The 15,289-nt window shown below is 39.3% G+C and overlaps 1 protein-coding gene across 3 annotated transcripts in view; it reads right to left on the reverse strand.

The window, feature by feature from the left end:
- Positions 1–3,576: 3,576 nt before the first annotated feature.
- The window catches only part of stox2a (storkhead box 2a), a 63,757-nt gene continuing 52,044 nt past the window's right edge, over positions 3,577–15,289 (reverse strand). For 2 of the 3 annotated variants that reach the window (XM_016232367.1, XM_016232373.1), the window contains exons 2-4: positions 11,152–11,304; positions 6,317–8,786; positions 3,577–3,948 (exon numbers count right to left, since the gene is read on the reverse strand). In XM_016232367.1, the coding sequence (XP_016087853.1) occupies positions 3,747–3,948; positions 6,317–8,786; positions 11,152–11,304 (2,825 nt within the window). In that variant the 3' untranslated portion in view covers positions 3,577–3,746. Of the gene's footprint in view, positions 3,949–6,316; positions 8,787–9,977; positions 10,059–11,151; positions 11,305–15,289 lie in introns of those variants that run through there. The other variant, XM_016232380.1, reaches the window with a different exon arrangement.

The following is a 15,289-nucleotide window of genomic DNA, read 5'->3' on the forward strand; positions in this document are numbered from 1 at the left end:
TGTGATGAAATAAAAAATACAAAAATGTCTTTCATGCCCTTCTCACATAATCGTTTCAATAATTCAGTTTTTCATTTGGCATGCCAACAGATTTCCTTTAAAACTGTATGAATGATTGCAGAAATGTAATGTGCCGTTTAGGTAATATTATTCAACTAGCATCATAATGTAGAAGTGCCATCCAAAATAGCTAATGGTAGGCTATAACTTTAAGACATTGCACTGAAAGCTTTCAAGACACAAGACATTTAAAACATATAACCAAACATGTTATTTTATTGTCTGAAAAAGTAACACAATCTCCCAACTGGGTTTATCACATACACTACCACAACGATGAAACACCATTACTACACAAATAGGGACTTCTTTTCAAATATTATAGACATTACAAAAAGATCCCTCATATCTTTCAGTTTTGTTTTGAAGTTATACTAAGCATGGCAGATTGATTTCATTTACAGTATGATACTGTACACTGTCACCATTTAGAAACAATGTTGTCTGACGTGGTTCTAAAATCCATAATGTTAAGGGAAGACATTTCATGGTCATTTTTATTTCATATGAAATATTTTACAATATAAACAAAGCATCCGTCTTGGATGGACTTAACAGCAACCAGAGGCCAGGCATTTCAGTGCAAACATGTTTTTTTACAAGGCAGTCTTGGCTGCATTACTCCCTTTTATCTATCAAAAACGAATGGGGAAAAAAATTATAATAAAATTATTACCAGATGAAGGAGGGGATTCCAATTAAAACTAAATTTCACAAAATCTGACAGATATCCAAAATGCATCCTCTGACAGAGCCTTGGTAAGTAAAGGAGGCCGCGTGTTTGTATTAATGTCCAACAAAAAAATTCAAAAGTGTAGTCATCACCGAACTGAAATATACTTCTGGACTTAAATCGTTGTTTTAAGTAAAGCTCTGTTGCAATGATTTAAGAAAGTATCTATTTATAGAGCAGACGTTATGAGGTGCCTGCTCTGTCTAATGTTGCTCTCTGATGTCTAGCAATGATATAAAATTACCATTTAATATATGAGGCTCGTATCTTTCTACAATCTTCTCTCCACCTCCAACTACAGGGCCTAAGAGGCTATTTGGACCCTAACCACTGACCTCTCAAATATAAGGTGGGAAACTGAAAACAATACTATTGTAATCAGTATTGCCAAAAAAGCAGAAGGCAGGTAAACTGTTTTTGATTTAGGCTGAACTCCTAACATATCTGTCGAGGTGCTTATATTTATAATATTGAATGTAGTCCCTTGATTTCAATCTAGATGCATTTTTAACAAACTAGAGGTATGGTTACTCACTGGGCTTGAAATAATGAAGCAGATAAACAAATATTCATGTGAACGGAACAGCAGAGAACTGAAAATGGCTTCTTACACAAATTGGAGGGAAAACATAAAATTGGAAATGTTCTGTTGATGTGGTGCTAGACAGATTTATACACAACTTCCAAATAAGTAAAAGACACTTCTGTCAAAAACTGAGAAAAATCGAGTTGAAACTACAGCACTTAATACTGATTAATTTAGAATAAGTTCTCTTAGTTACTATGTCCGCCGCTCCTTGTCAACATTCACAGAGAAGTGGCTGATAGCGCTGTGTTCCACAGGCAAAGAATCCAAATCTGTACACGTCCCTACCTTGTTGTTACACAGGTGGTGGAGGTAGCTAGTTATGTGCATGAATGTGGGGTTTAGGGTAGTTTGCATGGCTGATTGCAGGTGTGTGTATGTGTGGATAATAGTCAAGCGAGAGGGAGTGAGCTGAATGTGATTCAAACAGAATAAGTCCCACTGGAGGATATCCACCTGAACACTCATCACAAAGCAACAAAACTGTGGAGGGTATGGGCAAAGAATAAATAAAAGATAAAAAGGGAGAATCACCACATAATAGCACCAATGGATACGACATGAGCTCTGCTCTCTTTCCCAAATCTCACCCAGTCACTGCCAGAAGGGACACGACCATTAATTCTGGTGCATTCTTGAGATGGCACGCCAAACAGTTAAAGCCATAGTCCAAGTGTTCAAAGCAAGTATTTTAATGTTTAATTTCATCTTTGAAATGAGCCTTTGCTCATGGATCTGAGACTTATTGTATATTCCACACGGCAGGTCAAAACCTGATGTAATCTATTCAACTGTGACATTTGAAAGGAATGATAAATTATTTGTACACTTTCATTGAACGAGTTGTCTCAACCTAAAATAAGCATTTATTGAAATCATGAAAAAAATGTAGAAGATTGTGAATATACATATCATGTGTTGGCTGGGGCAGAATTTTTAGCCATATCATCTGTCGACCGTATTTTCCATTGAGGTCAGGGACATGATTTGAGTAACAGCTCAATTCCCAAGGAAAACAACAAAACGAACAAAACAGGTCGAAAATAAAACACCATAGTGGTCTGTGTTCAAATCAAGTAAGAAAATCTTAAAAAACAAAGGTTTTATCAGAGCAGCAAAAGGGCCTAGTCTCTGAATCCCACTGGCCCAAAGGAAGAGAACTGTATGACCTTTCCGTAGAGTGTTTTGGACGCAACACCCGTGTTCCCGCCATTGCGATTTCCAACATCCTCCTTCTTTCGTGACAACAAATAAAGCCATCAAGCTACACAGAAGACAAGCATGTTTCCAAATAAACAATGACATCCACAAGTGTCCTGGTTCATGAGACTAGGTATCAGATTCACACCGGCGTAAAACACACACCTGTTTTTTATTTCAAAAGGGAATAACAATAAAAAGAATCTACATCTGAATTAAACTGAGACGAAAATGCAATTGAAATCATTTATATTTTTTGTCTACAGAGAGTGTTTTATTCCCTTAAGAAACAAAGATTGGTGAAACCATCTACAGAAACATGATTACAGACTGATGTTTTTACCTCTTCTTAGGAGAGTTAACTATCCATGACCTGAGATTAAATATGAACTTTAATGAAACAGGTAAATCCATTACGTAGTGTAAAGGTGCATTCAAAGTAATTGTATGCACAATAAGTTTGGGTAGTAAAAAAAAATCAATAGTCCTTTTTCAAAAAATAAAAATAAAAACTTTAATTTCAGACGAGATCATTTTTATGCACTAATTCAGTCTATGTATTGTTTTATTAAGCATGTGAGTATGATTCTTATTGTGTCACCAATGTAGCTAACAGTGTCATGACAGATATATTTATTTTTAGGAATATTATACAACTTTATGAACCATGAATTAAATGTTGCTCAGATTAGAGCTTTTATGCCTCATTTTTTAACTTGTACTGCATACCAATATCACAAATCTGTAAGACCTTTGACCTGCACATCAGCATCTATTTCTTAATGCGTGCAAACTTAATCCATTGGCTGGATGATCTCTAATCTGTGACTGACAAAAATACTCTTGAAAACAAAACATTGTTAAATTACCAGTTACTTCAAGCCTATTTTGAAAATAACGGTTGATTCCAACTGGAGAATTTCCTGATTAATTGCTTGTTAAGGTAAATCCTATGATGAGAAATTTCCTTTTCCATGTTTTTCCCTTTTTTTCTCTCTTTTTTTTTGTTGCAGTGACCATTTATGCTGTGGGAACAGTCTCTGGAAGCCATGCCTGTGGGTTTAACAGTCCCCATGTAGTCGAGGTGCTTGATGGAGGGCGTCACCCAACCTCCTGCACTTAGGCATCCCAACATTGCAGATCACCCTGACCCTACATCAACCCATGTCAGACGCTGGTGATGGAGGCAAGGCAGTTGGGGGATTTCTGCAGTTTCTCAGGTTGCGTGGTAGGGGGCTCTGGGATTGCACGGAAGCTGAATGGGGGGCCGATGCTGGTGGTACCCATGTGGCCTGGACTTAGAGCCGGATTCTGTCGCCGGTTACTCTCCACAATGCTCGAGGTGTTGGACGCCAGGCTTTCCCGTGTGCTGAGAAAGTGGTTGTGGTGGGGAAATGACCAGAGAAGAAGAGACAGAGAAAGACCAAGAGTAGAGTTTAAGACAAGATAATGGATTCATTATTTTGAGGCATGAGAAACAATGTAAAGAGAAAGAGAAAGAGAAAACACAACCTCACCCTTACCTATGCTTTCGCTCTGGTTTGCAGGATTATTTAGCTTTATAACATATATACTTAATATATTGTAGAAACCTAATTTTCCGTAAAGCTGCTTTGCAATGATTTGTATTGTGAAAAGTGCTATACAAATAAACTTGAATTGAATTGAATTGAATAAAAACAGTGTACACCTTTATGATAGTATGACAACAATAATATGTTCAAGCAGCTATACCACAAGCACTGACAGCCAACCATAAGAAAGAGGATATATATTAGGGAGAAAAGATTTGAAGGAATAAAGGAATAGTTTGACAAAATATTAAATCATCATTTACTCATGCTCATGTTTTATGGTTGTACTCCACAATGTTTCCACAGAAAACAAAAGGAGAAATTTTGAAAGAGTTTTCCGAAGCTAACACAATTCAAAATGGACACAAAAGCACCATAAATGTATTATAGGTCCATATAATTGTGTTAAAAACAGACTGTAATTTAAATTTTTATTCACTGAAAATCGTCACATACTGTAGCTCTCCATAGTGCATTCATGTAGAAGTAGCAATGTGTTCACAAGTATTTAGTGATGCTTTTTTCACTATTGTGATTTTGTTTCTTGTGTTTTCTAAAACTTGAAGCTTTCATTGTAATTCACTGTAACTGTGGAAAAAAAGTCATTAAAATAAATTTTTTGTGTGTGCCATGGAAGAGCGTTAGCCATTCAAGTTTGAAATGACACAAGTTTAAGTAAACGATGAAATTTTTGTGGAAAACTATTGCGTTAAATACAAAGATTAAACTGAGATATTATGTATTTAACACTAGTACTGCACAGAGAAACATGCAGGGTTTTTTTTCTTTTGCATATCCCACTCTGTGTAATTGCATTACTACCTCACATCAATCACAAACTAAATTATGTCTATGCACAAGAGCTATGCTGGTGTTTTTCCAGGAGCTGTGAAATGACATCATCGCTAATGTGATGAGTCATCCAGAAAATAGTGAATGATTTTGTGTGTGTGTGTGTGTGGTTGTGCATGTAGGGACTGCTGGGGGTCTTAAATTTAGAGACGTGTGGCAGTTTGCCTTGTAGGTTTTGTAGCTCTGTCACAATATGACTGGGCCACAACTACTATTTATGGTCTATTACTATTATCGTCAGTACACGATTGAAGAAAGGACAGTAAAATGCACTGCATTACACACATTTTCTAAACATCACAAATGTAAGGATTTCAATTCAATACAAAAAAGAAAAAAATAACATTTTCATAAGCAGCATGAGTTGTACTGATAAAATATATTATTGGTACTTACATACCGTGTTAAATTACAATGCAAAAATCAATTTAGAAAGGCTTTCTGTGGGATTTTCAGTATAAAGCTTGGTTTTGACAAACTGACATACCAGTCAGAGAATGAGGTCATTATTAGGTCAAAATTACTACAGCCTTTTCTGTTAAGTATAAGACATTTCCCTCAAACTTTAAATACAACACAATGTAATGTGTAATTCAAAATATGGGTAAAACACCTGGGAAAAATCAGTCAAGAAAATTCCTTCATATTAACATGGTACATTTGCCTGTATTTTATGGAGTTTTCTTTGAGTGTATTGTAAGGAGTAGAGGCAGCACATGTGCAGCACATGTAGGCTCTCTCAGTTATTCTACCCCTGCCATATCCCTCTGAATGAGTCATACAGACACAAGGGGTCTATTTTTAGCAGCTGAAAAAAGTCCTCACCCTCTCACTCATAAAGGGCTTCTGCTAACACATACACAGCCCTGGGAAACCCACTTAAAGGCTGTCTGTGCTGGTTTGTGGCCTTGGCAAAGAAGAGGGGGAAAAACCATGCCATACATCACAGTATAAGATGGGATAAATTATATGGGCTCTATGGCAACTATGTGCTTCAGACCAAACATCAAAAATTGTAATAAAACACACATATAAAAATGACCAATGGAAAACATATTTCATTTTGTGGGATGTCAGAGAAGTAGTGTGGATTCTAACATATTAGCAATTTATGTTTTCTGGTGAGCATTATGTTATATTTTATTTCCTCAAAAATTTACCTAATCTTATGTCATTGGTAATAAGAAAAAAGTAAAAAGAAAAGACAAACGGCAGTTAATTGATGCATTGAAGACTTGTTCACGGTCAACAACTGAGTATAAATATGGGGTTTCAACTGTAGCACCTTCTGTCTTTGAAGTGAGTACTTACCGAGGGGAGTTAAACCCACTGTCTACAGTCACACTACTGCTGTCCATGCTGTCCAGCCGGGCCGAGTGAGCTGACTTCTGGCTGTTATTATTCTCGCTCTCCTTAGGGCTAAGTAGAGTCAAGTTGTTCTCAAACTTCCGCTGTAAATCCCGATCTTTCTCCCGTTCTAGCAACCACTGCATGGTCCCACCGCCTCCACCACCATCTCCGGCCCCTGCCCGCCCCTTTGCTTCTGTCGGGGCGGCCTCTTTACGGGAGGCCTCCTCTGCCTCCTCCTCATCGTCATCATCTGACACGTTGTAATAGTCAAAAGCAGCTTCAGATGTGGAGGGAGCACCCTGTTCTGTGCCTGTAGGTGCCGGGGCAGAAGCAGACAAAGGGGTGGAGTTAGGTGGTTGTTGGGTCTCCAGAGTGTCAAGGACCTCGGATGATTTCATGTGCGGAGTCTTACGCAAAGTGCCTGACTTTGAGTAGCCACTGTCCACATAGCTCACAGTCAAAACATTGTGTGGCGGTTTGAACAAAGTGTCCTTACTAAAAATCTCTTTCCTCTTGTCCATGCCGCCACCAGTGCTACTGCCACCTCCCCCGCCCCCTGGGTCAGTGTTGTGTTGGTGCTGTATCAAACGTCCATTGGGCATAGGCTCAGGTGTCTGGCTCGGTGTGGGTTTCCCAGAACCATTGTGCCCCTTGGTGGAGGAGTCCTCTTTGTACTCCAAGGGGTGAGGAGAGGTGAGGTGCGGCGTCTGCCGGTCAGCTGGAGAGCCCTTGCGGATTCCATCAGATGGGGTTAAAGTGTCATGGTCAGATTTGCCCAGAGGCAGCGGGGCAGTAAGGATTGTTTCATTCGATGTATTGCACTGGAAGTAGTCATCAGCCAAAGGCTTCGGCGACAGGGCCTTCAGGTCACTGTAGGCTGGGAGGCTGTCCCTGCTCTTGTTCCGTTCTAGAGGGCTGCAGAGCCTCGAGTCATCCAGACTCAATTTGCCCATATCAGGTACAGACATTTCAGAGCTGAACTTGGCAGCAGAAAACATGATGCACGAGTAGTGCGGGGCCTTCTGAGAGGAGGCCCTCAGCGTCCCATCATCGGTATAGTAGCGGCTTCTGTCATCAGGACTGCAGTCATAATCCTCAGCCATGCCAAGCATGGAGCTCCCACCTCCCAGCGGGCCCTTGGAGTTGTCCATAGAACGCGATCGCTCTTTCGCCTTGTCGGGCCGCTCATTGCGTGACTTGCGGTCCTGAGTGTGGCTGTGGCTCCGGTGCACTTTAGAATGTGACGTCCCACGTGAAGGCTCAGGGAAAGGCATCTCTGTCCGCCTCTTTGCAAGCTCCCCCGAAACATCCCACTCTGGGGTGACAGGAAAGTGTGACTCAGCAATGTTGGGGTTGCTGTGGACAAGGTAGGCACCACCGCTTCTGCGTTCCACTGTGTACATTCCCTCTCTTGGCGAGCGTACCAGAGAGTGACTGAAAAAACGGTAGTCCCTTTCCAGGCTGACTGCTGGCAGGTCCAGATTGGAGCCCTCAGAGGGATCTCCTCGAGAAGCCCGCGTCTTGCTGTGCGAACGCGACTTCCCGTGCGGCACGCGCCGGTGGCCTCGGCTGCGGCGACTGCGGGCGCTGTGCTTTGCAGAGGAGCTGGCCTTGCAGCGCTGAGCTCGTTCCTCTTCTAGCCGCTTCATGACAGCTGTGTGACGGGCCACGTTCTCCACCGTCAGGTCTGGGTTGATGCGGCGGATGATCTCCATCTCCACCTCACGAGGGATCGCTGCAGCAGACGGTGTGTCCTCATCCCTCAAGGGCCACTCCTCTGGAGGGAACTGTGCTGAAAAGGTGGCCAGCTGTTTGGTCTTGTCCTTCTTCAAGCTCAAGCGGAACAGCTTCAACCCAAACTTCTTGGACTGCCTCTCACTGCTGCCCCCACCGCTGCCCTCCTTCTTCTTGGTCAGTGTGTCTGTCTTGTAAGAGAAGGTGGCAGTCATGCTCTTGCTCTTGTCGGTGGGGTCAGGTGGGTGCTGAATGGCAGGTGGAGGGTGTGGGGGTTGTGGGTATGAAGGTGGATCTCCTTTGGGTTCTTTTGGGGATTTTCTTTGAATCGTAGCATTATGAATGCTGGGCACCTCATCGCGGTAGGCATTATAGGAGTCGCAGTGGTTCTTAGGGTTAGGCCTTTCTCGTACGCAGCCAGAGGTGGAGGGAGTGATGGTTCCAGATTGTGGCGATGTGCATTGCTGTTGGGGTGGTGGCTGCTGCTGCTGCTGTTGTTGTTGCTGCTGCTGCTGTCGCTCTGGATGCCGCTCATCCAGGTGGTACCACTTGCTGTTGGTGCGGATGAGGGAGGGGGTGATGAAGTAGGTCTGTGGAGTAACAATGAAGTAACCTTCTGGTGTGGGGTAGATCTTTCTCTCCCGTACCAACATGTTCAGCGTGTGCCGCAGGATCTCTGGACTCGGAGTGGGTACACCTGAAGAGAATACAACCGCATGTAAATTTCATTATCATTTTCATAGTGCTAATGAAAGTGCTGACAAACATTTTGGCTAACATTTGTGATATGATAATAATAAATCTTCAATCATCAATATCAATTAATATTTCAAAGGAAAAGCTCAACAGGCAAACGCTTAGATGTGAAAAATACAGTGCAAAGTGGGGGGAAAAGGGTGGAGGGGGGAGTAGCAGATTAGTGGGTTCATGTTGATGTCAGCATTATCCAGAACTGCTCTGACACGCCAAAAGTAGGATTAACCGTGAGTAGGTGTGATCACACAAATAACTACAGAAGGCCAATCAAAAGAAGAACATTGGTTGCTGATTTATGTAACCACAAATCACAACACACCAGTCATTACCTCATCTTTCATCATCACATCTGTAAACCCCTCAATGTAATAAGACAAAACCTGCCATTGTGACCCTCCTTCATAAGAACTCATATGATAATAAAATAAAATAATGCAACAACAATCGTAAAATATCTCCTAAAAATTTCAAGAGATTTTACAGTATATCTTGTTTTGTCCTTATTTCATTAGCTAGACTAGTAATTTGAACTCTTAAGCCTAAACTGTCTGAGCTAACTGTTCACTAAGAAGTTGGACTGAATACTTGTATAACTATGATTATTCAATGATGAACTGTCTTTAACTGAAAAATGAGTGTTTACTATTGTCATTTTGCATTATTGACACTATTTTCCTAATTAATGCTGTTCAGTTGCTTTGTCACAATCTGTATTGTTAAAAGCGCTATATAAATAAAGGTGACTTGACTTGACTTGACATGTAAGTCAACAGAAACACTTTATCACAAGTTAATGTTAACAATCAATTCAGTTGATTGATTAGTCAATCATCAATTATAATTATTTAATTTATTAAGGTCTATTTTGTTGTTATAAGTTAACCAACTCATGGGTCACTTGGAAACCTTCATGGAGCACCAGTGAACCACATAACATATTCTCATATTTTGAGATCCACTGTTCTGTGCTTTCAAAGTATGCTTTAGAGGGAATATATTTATACACAATTAAGATGGCTAACTTAGACACTCAAAAAAAGATATTACATTTCTGGTAAGACTCAGTACTGTGAATGTCTCTCTTAGTTTAATATCACGTGTGCAAAATAAGTAAACATTGCCTGTAACTCACAGACAAGGAGCACCAACAGGCTGGACTGCACTACAGGGTACATGGTGTCCTCACTGCACTCAAGTCCTCACTTCACCCAAATCAGCTTTTCAACACTCTCAATCACAGAAACACACACAACGGATAAAGGAGCAGATAAGCTGTAACTAGTCAGGGTTAAGTGTTGCCTGCCATTACATCATACAGTGGTAGTTGCCATACCAACATGACGCAACTCAGAGCCTCTGTTCCTTTTTTTCTTTTTCTTTTCTTCTTTAAGGGAAAGCAGACAGACTCTATTCAGGTGAAGTTTGCACACTTTGCACCTAGATTGACTGTTTTCTCTTAATAAAGCTGAGCAACGTAAGGTGTACAATGGACCTTTTTTGCAGAGTGTGATGATTAGTTTCCACAATTATTAACATTGTAAATCTGGCAACATTTTTATATATATTTTTTTATTTTTAGATTTTTTTGTTTTTATATTATATACAATTTTAGATGTCTTCTTTTATTATTTTAAGTTTTTTCTAACATTGGCATTAAATTACAGAAAACAATGTTTCTTACAGTGTTTCTAATACGAAAACTGAGGGAGTAAATTTTTTTTTTCAATTGGAGCAAATGAGAATGCAAAAATATATATTTGTTGTAGTTTCCGTTCACCACTATAGAAGTTTACCCAACTATGATAACTTCTGCTTGAAATGTGAAAAGGGTCCATAGATGATAGATCAATCTACAGAGATGACAAAAAATTATGTATTTGATTATAACAAAAATAGGTTTGGACATTCAGCTGTTTTTAAACTGTTGGAGTTTATAGTGTCATCATACATTATATTTATTTTTTACCAGTACCATGAAACAACATTAAGTAAAATTGTATTGTCAACCCCAAAACAGTCAAATAATCAGAACCAATAATTACAATAGTACAGAACAAAAACATTATTTTAAAATGTAGTTTTGATCAAAAATACTGATTATGGATTTAACCTAGTACTATAATCTCAGCAAATATAATGAAGCCAAAAACATTTTTATGATGAGGATTATCCCAATAGAATTGAAAGACTTTTCTATAATGTTATAATGACACTTAATATGGTTATGTCTATTATAAAATAGAGTTAGAGTGTTTACAGCACTCTTGTGTGTGTGTGTGTGTTCATAAGTGTGTCTGGAGGGCTACCTGGGAAGCAAGTGGCAAGGTGCTCCATCAGCGCATCTTGTGTGACAGGTTTGCGGGCAGAGTTCATGGCTGAGATGGCCAGACACAGAATCTCTCCCAGTGGGATGAACTGAGACTGACTGATGGGTGACATACTGATCGGAGATACATCGCCTAGAGAAGAACACACACACAAAATAATGTTCAGCCCTACTATACAAGAATATGCTTGTTTGGCAACTGACTGGTCCTTAAATGTCACATTTTTAATGCAACAAGAAAATAAAATTTTAATGCAATAAGAAAATAAAAACCACCTAAGATACTGATATGTCCAACAGTATTAACGTGGGACCAGTGAAGATGGAGAGAGGAGAAAGGAGGAGTTTGAGGCTGGGGGGGTGTGGAGGAGTTTTCAAGATGCTATATGGTCACAACAGTAGCGTGAAGGTTATCCAGGGTGTTTGATTGCGTGTTGCCAAATGTGACCTTATACTGATGACTCAGCAATAAGCCCCTCTGCCTGCGTAGGCAGAAAGACCCTAGGCCATGCGTCAATATTGATCCCCAAAAAATATCCATGCATATTGAATTTACTAGAAGCACAACTCAGAGCAAATCAAACATGTTACATCACATAATACACTACATTATTTGCAGTCTGAAATTTAGACTGACATCAAATGCCTTCATATTGTTAGCAAACTGCAAATTAAATATGACAGAACAAGCACATATACAGTATGCTTACAAACTCCATGTATTATTTCCCTGTGTAAAAGTTACAAACACTATGAGGTTTAATAGTGAAAACTGAGTCAGCATTATCCAAACTGGGGATGAATATTGTTAAGGATCATTTATACAGTTATTCATACTGAAATGAACTCTAATTAAAATGCGTAATTCTTTACCACTGTTCATAAAACAATCATAAATGATACACTTATAGCTTGAAGAGTTTTAACTTATGAACAGCAATAGAAACACTAATCTTGAACAAAAAAGCTTTAAAACCAGCATCCATTGATCTGTATTGAAAGAAGCCACAAAATATCTCCAGAAAAACCATATGTTTTACACTGAGATAAGCCTGAACGACTCCTTTAACGTTTTAAGGATAATCTTAAATCCTTTAAGATTATCCTATGCTTCACTTTTTAGCTCAGCATGCTAAAAAAAAAACGATAAAAGTGGTCAGAGTACAGCGTAAAGGGCAACAAAGGGTCTGAAGCTGCGCTGCTAACACTGCAGAATGCAGATAGGATGACATCATCCACACGGAGCTGCTGCTCTCCTGGGGTGTGTGTGTGTGTGTGTGTGTGTGTGTGGCAGGCAAAGGACCATCACTCAAATCCCAGCTTGTGTGTCTCACTGTTCAAGCAGAGTCTGTACAGACAGCAACGTGCTGCTCGTAACCCTCTAAATGACTTACTGAGCATTAGTGACTGATGGGGAGGCTGCTAGCCTAGCGTTGTTTCGAGAGGTATCAGCATGCTAGAGCTAAATTCAGTTGCTCTCCATTATGAATTTTATTGTTTTTACTTTAGTAGGGGGAGGATAGCGGGTGTGTGGATGAGAGACAGAAAGAAAAAGAGAGCAGGATGGAGGGTGGCGCAGAGAGACCCCTCCCTCTGCTTCTGTGCTGCAGACATCAGAAAAGGCGGCTCTGGCGATGGACACTTACCCAACATGCTCCACTCCACACAAAGACAGGAGAGGTGTGACCAATCACAAGCAAGCTTCATGCACACCTTTTTTTTTTACTCTCCTCTAGCACTGCTCACTGGCGCACACACGCACACACACACACATATCTGCTTGCTCTACCCTCTCTCCTCTGTCTCTCACACACACACACACACAAGCTAGTAGGTGGCCTGCTGAATTCGTTGTTATGGCAACGCATCCCAGTTGCTCTCTCTCTTGTTCCTCAGATGTGTGCTACGCCAGGATTTCTCTCTCTCTCCAGCACCCACTTTTCTGTTCTTCCTGTCTCCATTCCTGCTCTTGTGCTTCACACTCAATCTTGTTAATGAAAAATTGAGGAGAGCATGTTGTCTGCAAGACTAAGCAAAACCTGCTCAAACACAAGGCCCTTTAGGTAAATAACAGCTTTTATATACACGTCATCCCTTATTCTATGGAGTAGTATATAAATATGGAGTAGATATGAAGAGTTCAGATGCAAAAGCCTCTAAGTGCCATCTGAAATTTTCATCTAAAATTAGCATTTTTATCAGACTCCTATATTTATGTTCATTTATTTCACTTTAATGGCATAGAAAAGGACCTATACGTTGCCATTAAAGTAAAATTACTGAACCTAAACATAGGAGCCTGATAAATATGCTAATTTTAGAAGAAAATTTCAGATGGCACTTAGAGGCTTTTGCATCTGAACTCTTCATATATAGATTTTTTTATATAAACAATTCAAATGTTTGGGGTCAGGAAGATTTTTTTTGAGAGAGAAATTAATGCTTTTATTAAGCATGGATGCATTAAATTGATCAAAATGACAGTAACGACATTTATAATGTTGCAAAAGGTTTCTAATTAAAATAAATACTGTTCTTTTGAACTTTCTATTCATCATCAAAAAACAAAACAAAAACAATGATAATAAGAAATGTTTCTTAAGTGCCAAACCAACATATTAGAATGATTTCTGAAGAGCCTCGTGACCCTGAAGAATGAAGTAAATTTAGGTTTGTCTTCACAGGAATAAATTACATTTTAAAATATATTCAAATAGAAAACAGTTATTTTAATTGTAATAGTATTTCAGAATATTACTGTTTTTACTGTATTTTTGATTAAATAAATAAGGGACTTCTTTTAAAACCATTTAAAAAATATTACAGACACCATAAATATATAAAATGCATGGCTATTATTCTTCCACCTATAAATAAGAGTGTAGTAAAAAAAATTACCATGTTTTTAAATCCATTCCACATTTATTCTCTTTAAATTTCAGCAGTGTAGCCAGACGTATGATAATTATCATATTTGTACATTTTGACCTCTGTACAATGTACGATCAATAATGAAAAATGTATGATAATTTCAGAATTTTATGACACTTCAAATGATGGTGGTTATAATCATAGGGCTTCTTATATTCATTGATCGTGCACACCTCAGAGTGCATTAATAATGCGGGAGGGTGCCCTGCTTTTAAGCCAACGAGCACTATTGGGGTCCATGATGGCATCAAATCTGTACCGCAAAAGGACCCCCTCAACATCTGGCAACACGCAGGCTTCCAATGACAGCGACTCAGAGGTGGAGTTTGGACCTTCCCACTAAGGTACACCTATTTATTTATCTATTGTGGTAATTTTCAGGCCATTTCATAAATAGCTGTATTCTGTACGTTTGACTCATGTATGATAATTTTCTTCCAAATACGATAATTTTGAGCTTCTGGTACAATACTTGGACATTTCCAATCTGGAAACACTGAATTTCAGAGCACAGAAGTTAGCTGATTCCATCTGTGCCTGGTCATCATCATTAGTCATGGGAAACAGACAGCTATGACATGAATGATCACAAACAGGACTATGTATAGCACAAACAAACAGCTTGCCCTGCATAGAATTGTACTCTTTAAAAAAAAAGCATTAATTCTTCTGTTCTGTTTGGGGTCAGAGAGACTCCAAGGCTGTTTAAACAGCTCAACAACATATTTAACATCATAGTACCAGGATGATACTATGATTAGAACTGATTCTAAACAATTTAAACTTGATTAAACCAAACAGAAAGAGAACCCAGATATAAAACACAGAATAAAAGTATCATTATTAATTAAACCATTGTTATTATTATTGATATACGTACACTATTAATATTTGCATGTGTAGACCTATAGCAGTGGGGACTCTGGGACTGCAAACTATTTAAACCAAATTAACCTTAACAGTACTTGACGTTCAATATTCTCTCTGTCCGAAGAATTGGGGGGGCTCAAATGGTGTCACATTACGCACTCTAGTCTTTGTGCAAGTTGTCTTGTATGGCTTCAAGCACATCTGAGGTGATGCCATCCCATTGGCCATAAAAGGAAGAAAAAAGAGACCGAGAGGAAGAATGAGAGAGAGAGTGAGATCAAGAGATGAGATAATTTACCATGTTATATAACTTACAA

Source organism: Sinocyclocheilus grahami, unplaced genomic scaffold, assembly GCF_001515645.1.
Source record: "Sinocyclocheilus grahami isolate Dianchi unplaced genomic scaffold, SAMN03320097.WGS_v1.1 scaffold17.1, whole genome shotgun sequence".
NCBI classification, from domain to species: domain Eukaryota; kingdom Metazoa; phylum Chordata; class Actinopteri; order Cypriniformes; family Cyprinidae; genus Sinocyclocheilus; species Sinocyclocheilus grahami.